The 7,500-nt window shown below is 48.8% G+C and overlaps 1 protein-coding gene across 1 annotated transcript in view; it reads right to left on the bottom strand.

The window, feature by feature from the left end:
- The window catches only part of LOC116067593 (serine/threonine-protein kinase Nek5-like), a 54,383-nt gene that overhangs the window by 37,289 nt on the left and 9,594 nt on the right, over positions 1-7,500 (bottom strand). Inside the window, exon 6 of the mRNA XM_036004618.1 lies at positions 3,366-3,436. Coding sequence (XP_035860511.1) covers positions 3,366-3,436 — 71 coding nt within the window. The remainder of the gene's footprint in view (positions 1-3,365; positions 3,437-7,500) is intronic.

The following is a 7,500-nucleotide window of genomic DNA, read 5'->3' on the forward strand; positions in this document are numbered from 1 at the left end:
CTACCTACCTATCTACCTACCTACCTACCTATCTATCTACCCACCCACCCATCTACCTACCTACCTACCTATCTATCTACCCACCCACCCATCTACCTACCTACCTACCTATCTATCTACCCACCCACCCATCTACCTACCTACCTACCTATCTACCTACCCAGCCATCTACCCACCTTCCCACCTACCTACCTACCTATCTACCCACCCACCCACCTACCTACCTACATACCTACCTATCTACCTACCTACCTACCTATCTACCTAACTACCTACCTACCTATCTACCCACCCACCCACCCATCTACCTACCTACCTACATACCTACCTATCTACCTACCTACCTATCTACCCACCCACCCACCTACATACCTACCTATCTACCTACCTACCTACCTACATACCTACCTATCTACCTACCCACCCACCCACCCATCTACCTACCTACCTACATACCTACCTATCTACCTACCTACCTATCTACCCACCCACCCACCCATCTACCTACCTACCTACCTATCTACCTACCTACCCATCTACCCACCTACCTACCTATCTACCTACCTACCCATCTACCTACATACCTACCCATCTACCTACCTACCTACCTACCTATCTACCTACCTACCCATCTACCCACCTTCCCATCTACCTACCTACCTACCTATCTACCCACCCACCCATCTACCCACCTTCCCATCTACCTACCTACCTACCTATCTACCCACACACCCATCTACCTACCTACCTACCTACCTATCTACCCACCCACCCACCTATCTACCTACCTACCTACCTACCTATCTACCTACCTACCTATCTATCTACCCACCCACCCATCTACCTACCTACCTACCTATCTATCTACCCACCCACCCATCTACCTACCTACCTACCTATCTACCTACCCAGCCATCTACCCACCTTCCCATCTACCTACCTACCTATCTACCCACCCACCCATCTACCTACCTACATACCTACCTATCTACCTACCTACCTACCTACCTAACTACCTACCTACCTATCTACCCACCCACCCACCTATCTACCTACCTACCTACATACCTACCTATCTACCTACCTACCTACCTACCTATCTACCCACCCACCCACCCATCTACCTACCTACCTACATACCTACCTATCTACCTACCTACCTACCTACCTATCTACCCACCCACCCACCCATCTACCTACCTACCTACCTATCTACCTACCTACATACCTACCTATCTACCTACCTACCTACCTACCTATCTACCCACCCACCCATCTACCTACCTACCTACCTATCTATCTATCTACCCACCTATCCATCTACCTACCTATCTATCTACCCACCCCCCCCACCCACCCATCTACCTACCTAACTATCTATCTACACTACCGGTCAAAAGTTGCCTGATATCATTGGAAAGGTAACGCTCTCAAGTTTTTGTTAGAAGTATCAGGGTGATTCTCGGCCTTACTGACACAGAGTTACAGAGACTAGAATGGAGGTTTTTTATTTCCATCCAAATATACATCTGTAAAATGATTAGAATACACTGCTGTAAACACATCTGGTGAGATACAGACAACACAGGGCCATAGCCACATGTCTCAGCTTACTACAGAACAAATCCAGAAGCCAAAAGACTCAAAAAAAAATTCTACAGATATATCTGAGTTCCATTTGAAAAGTGCAAAGAAAAAAGCCAAAAAACTACAAAATCCAACACTTCTCAAATACACAAACACACCCACATCAATCACCTTTCCAATGATATCAGGCACACCCCAGAGTGTCAGAGTATATGGGAGCTGTCCATCCATCCATCCATCCATCCATCTTCGTCCGCTTATCCGGTATCGGGGGCAGGGGTAGCAGCTCCAGCAGGGGACCCCAAACTTCCCTTTCCCGAGCCACATCCCGAGCCACACACCAGCTCTGACTGGGGGATCCCGAGGCGTTCCCAGGCCAGGTTGGAGATATAATCCCTCCACCTAGTCCTGGTCTTCCCCGAGGCCTCCTCCCAGCTGGACCTGCCCCCACCTAGTCCTGGTCTTCCCCGAGGCCTCCTCCCAGCTGGACCTGCCTCCACCTAGTCCTGGTCTTCCCCGAGGCCTCCTCCCAGCTGGACCTGCCTCCACCTAGTCCTGGTCTTCCCCGAGGCCTCCTCCCAGCTGGACCTGCCTCCACCTAGTCCTGGTCTTCCCCGAGGCCTCCTCCCAGCTGGACCTGCCTCCACCTAGTCCTGGTCTTCCCCGAGGCCTCTCCCAGCTGGACCTGCCTCCACCTAGTCCTGGTCTTCCCCGAGGCCTCCTCCCAGCTGGACGTGCCTGGAACACCTCCTTAGGGAGGTGCCCAAACCACCTCAACTGGCTCCTTTCGACGTGAAGGAGCAGCGGTCAAGTCAAGAGTCCCGACTGTCCTGTCTCCGACTGAGCATGTCAGGTTGGCCAAAATGAAGGCCGACGGCTCCTCCGACGTACGACGGCACGGAACACACCAAACAGACTCGAGTCACCGACCTCGCCAGACGGTCTGACGGCCGATTATCAGCTCGGTGTGTCTCCTCTATAAGGGAGACGCCAGCCACCCTCCTGAGGAAACCCATTTCGGCCGCTTGTACCCTGGATCTCGTTCTTTCGGTCATGACCGGCCTTCATGACCATAGGTGAGGGTAGGAACCAAAACCGGTAGATCGAGAGCTTTGCCTTCTGGCTCAGCTCTCCTTTCGTCACAACGGTTCGATAAATTGAACGTAATACCGCACCCGCTGCGCCGATTCTCCGACCAATCTCCCGCTCCATTGTCCCCTCACTCACGAACAAGACCCCAAGGTATTTAAACTCCTTCATGGGAGCTGTACCACTTTTAATTTGGGTGTGACGTTTAGACCAAAAAGCATGGATTCCGAGCGTTTCTTAAGCCACTTCTGTCTACAACAGTCGAGAACCCTTTTGCAATTATGTAAACACATAATGCAATCTGAAAACTGCTGCCCTGATTAAAAAAACAATGCAACTGATCTCAGCTGGTATTCTGTCTGTAATGGAGTGGAATGGAAATTTCTAAGTGACCCCAAACTTTTGACCGGTAGTGTACCTCCCCACCCACCCACAGGAGGAACACAAATTTAATTTGTTTTCAGTCCTGCAAGCCGGCCATTATTTCATGTGTGTTTACATGTCCTGGTCGACAGTTTGGGGAATGATAATGACTAGTTTGGACGTCTTCCATGTGTTACAGAGCGCTCAGTGATAAACAGCTGCACTCTGTGTTTGTGTGTGTGTGTGTGTGTGTGTGTGTGTGTGTGTGTGTGTGTGTGTGTGTGTGTGTGTGCATGTGTGTGTCTGTGAAGATGACACTGACTTACTTATTTAACATTCTTGCGATTCCAAAGTCCCCCAGCTTCGCTTTCATCCCTCCGTTGGTTAGGAAGATATTCTGCAGCAGAGGGAGAGCAGGAATGAAAGCAAGTCTGTGTTCCAGCAGAGAAACAGTGACTGTGCATGTATCCCCTGTGTGTACGTGTGTGTGTGTGTGTGTGTGTGTGTGTGTGTGTGTGTGTGTGTGTGTGTGTGTGTGGATATGATTGATGAAAGATAGTGATGAACAGAGACGCAGTGTGTGTGTACGTGTGTGTGTGTGTGTGTGTGTGTGTGTGTGTGTGTGTGTGTGTGTGTACGTGTGTGTGTGTGTGTGTGTGTGTGTGTGTGTGTGTGTGTGTTGTGTGTGTAGGTGTGTGTGGAAACAGATATGATTGATGAAAGATAGTGATGAACAGAGACGCAATGTGTGTGTGTGTGTGTGTGTGTGTGTGTGTGTGTGTGTGTGTGTGTGGTTAGCGAGCGAGGTCTTTGTTCAGAACAGAGCTGAAGGTCCGGACAGTTCAGCCTCCCAATCCTCTGAGCTCTGTAATGATAATACTCGTGAATTAAAAAGTTTAACCTCAGGGTATTTAGGGTGCTGTTGTTAACCACGTACACGTTGTCCTACAGTAGGAATGCACGGTGTACAGTCTGTGGTAACAAACAGGGGGCGCTGTCCCGGCTCACTTTCTGGTTCCAGCTTCTCAGATGTGAACTGTCGGCTTTATATTATTGTCAGCTCATTATTTGGTCTGCTGTTTGATGTCAGCCTGGACTCTCTGGGAACTTCCAGCTGGGGATTTCTCACTAGGAATCAGGGCTGTAGTCAAGACCACCTTTGTCAAGACCAGGACCTGTCAAGTCCAAGTCAAGACCAAGACAAGGACTAGTCGAATCCAAGACAAGACCAAGACCAGGACTAGTTGAGTCCAAGACAAGTCCAAGACCAGGATTAGTCGAGTCCAAGACAAGTCCAAGACCAGGACTAGTCGAGTCCAAGTCAAGTCCAAGACCAGAACTAGTCGAGTCGTCGAGTCCGAGTCAAGTCCAAGAACAGGACTAGTCGAGTCCAAGTCAAGACCAAGACCAGGACTAGTCGAGTCCAAGTCAAGTCCAAGACCAGGACTAGTCGAGTCCAAGACCAGGACTAGTCGAGTCCAAGTCAAGACCAAGACCAGGACTAGTCGAGTCCAAGACAAGTCCAAGACCAGGACTAGTCGAGTCCAAGTCAAGACCAAGATGAGGACTAGTCGAGTCCAAGACAAGTCCAAGACCAGGACTGGTCGAGTCCAAGACAAGTCCAAGACCAGGACTGGTCGAGTCCAAGTCAAGACCAAGACCAGGACTGGTCGAGTCCAAGACAAGTCCAAGACCAGGACTGGTCGAGTCCAAGACAAGTCCAAGACCAGGACTGGTCGAGTCCAAGACAAGTGCAAGACCAGGACTAGTCGAGTCCAAGTCAAGACCAAGACGAGGACTAGTCGAGTCCAAGACAAGTCCAAGACCAGGACTAGTCGAGTCCGAGTCAAGACCGAGTCCAACATTATTATTAATTATTTCACCAGAAATAGTAGTATGCAAACGTACCGCTGGTTTCATAGTAAGATTTCGGACATACCCAATAATCTCACATACTGTTTTAGCTACTAAATACCATGTTAGTGTGGTATTGACCCTTTGCACGTGACGTCACGCTCCACTCGCGCGAATTATGAACGCCATGACGGACGGCGGAAGAGCTATATGCTGTAGATGGACGGCAAGCTAAACTCGTACGTTTTCGTTCGTGTTTGTGTTCTCACATTCACAATGTGCAGAGTAATCCTCACCAACACAAGCATGTGTATGTATTGCCTTTCTGTTTCAAATGGAAATGAGTGATAAATAAAATGATCCTCAACCAGCTAGCTGCCGTGCTAACCAGCTAACAGGTCCAACCCGATGATGACCCACATAACTAGCTAACTGGTTATTCACTGACCTAGCTACATATCCAAAAAGAAAGCCGTTCCATTGATCATTTAACTTAACACACATACAAAAAATATCGGTTAAATTAAAGATGACATGGCACGGAAAACTAGCTTCAAAAACGAGTTAAATGCGGTTCTGCGGAGCTCCTACCTCGGCTAGCTGACGAGCTAGCTGCAGCTAGCTTTGGACGGCTCGCTAGCTGCTGCCCATCGCGTCGTAATATCCACCGGTCAAATCTAAACATAGGCTACGCAGCGAATATAATCACAGATAAGAAGATGGTTAGATGTTACAGTTATGTGTGGTTACTACTGATCATAGACACTCCGTGATTTACTGCATGGATTAACGTGTGATAGATAATTAATGACTGCCCTTCCCAGAGCTGGGATGTGTTCAGGCATCCATTAGCTAGGAAGTTGCATTGGCACACTCAGTGAACAACGGTATGGGTAGCCACGACCGACCATGTCCTCTAAAAACATGGGCTACGTGTTATATAAATCTTTAATTAAAGGAGAATTCCGGTCAATTTTACGTTAGTCTTGATCGCTATGCTACGCGAGTACTTTCGATAGAAAAAACCCCGACCCGAATCAGTGCAGGTAACACGGAGAAGCTGCAGCTACGTACTACAAGCGTCCACTGAGCTAAAACGGCAGTGGTCGGGGCCTTTGTGCCTCTTAACAGACACAAAATGCAATTAATATGTCCGTGCCACATGAACAGGGCCCTTACGTGTCAACAAGATGCGTTTTCAACTCAGACATTGTTTAAATTCACCTACCCTGGTCCCTGTCTCGATCCTGCTGGTAGCTAGCTTGCCCTGCAAGCTGATAGCCGTTAGCTGCTAGCTGCCGTCCGGTGAGTGCCGTCCAGCTACTACCACACTACTGTTTTTTTAGGGGGGAATAAACTTCAAGACGTGACATGACCAGTCATCTGGAGGACATAGCCACGCTACCGCCGCTCTGCGGATTATTATTGGGATGATTATCACAGAAGCCTGTCTGAATACACTCACCGGACGGCAGCTAGCAGCTAACGGCTATCAGCTAGCAGGGCAAGCTAGCTACCAGCAGGATCGAGACAGGGACCAGGGTAGGTGAATTTAAACAATGTCTGAGTTGAAAACGCATCTTGTTGACACGTAAGGGCCCTGTTCATGTGGCACGGACATATTAATTGCATTTTGTGTCTGTTAAGAGGCACAAAGGCACTCTAAAACTTGCCCCGACCACTGCCGTTTTAGCTCAGTGGACGCTTGTAGTACGTAGCTGCAGCTTCTCCGGGTTACCTGCACTGATTCGGGTCGGGGTTTTTTCTATCGAAAGTACTCGCGTAGCTATAGCGATCAAGATTAACGTAAAAATTGCCCGGAATTCTCCTTTTAAGTAAAGAATAGATGTTAATACAAAATAAACCCTAGATTGATGTCTTATCTTTGCCATTATGAGGTACCTCCCCCCCACCGTTAGCGTAGCATCACGTACCTCTAACCCAGCCAGCTACAAAGAACTGGTTAGCATCCAGACTTTTAAAAGCTTTGAGACCAGCACCAGTATATGGGGATACCCCGTTTACCACATAGTGGTACAGACCAGCACCAGTATATGGGGGTACCCTGTTTACCACATAGTGGTACAGACCAGCACCAGTATATGGGGGTACCCCGTTTACCACATAGTGGTACAGACCAGCACCAGTATATGGGGGTACCCCGTTTACCACATAGTGGTACAGACCAGCACCAGTATATGGGGATACCCCGTTTACCACATAGTGGTACAGACCAGCACCAGTATATGGGGGTACCCCGTTTACCACATAGTGGTACAGACCAGCACCAGTATATGGGGATACCCCGTTTACCACATAGTGGTACAGACCAGCACCAGTATATGGGGGTACCCCGTTTACCACATAGTGGTCCAGATCGTGTGGACTTAAGTCGGGCAGACTCGGTGATTTAATGAGGTCGTGCCCACAAAGAGCAGTATTTGGAGAAGTTGGAGATAGCAGGTTTGGATACCGACCCTTAATTCGTTCTCCCTCCGTTTTCACGGACCTCATTAAATCACAGAGTCTGCCCGACTTCAAGTTTTAGAGTGCCTTTGTGCCTCTTAACAGACACAAAATGCAATTAATATGTCTGTGCCACATGAA

The sequence above is a fragment of the Sander lucioperca genome, chromosome 8 (assembly GCF_008315115.2).
Source record: "Sander lucioperca isolate FBNREF2018 chromosome 8, SLUC_FBN_1.2, whole genome shotgun sequence".
In the NCBI taxonomy this organism is placed as follows: Eukaryota; Metazoa; Chordata; class Actinopteri; order Perciformes; family Percidae; genus Sander; species Sander lucioperca.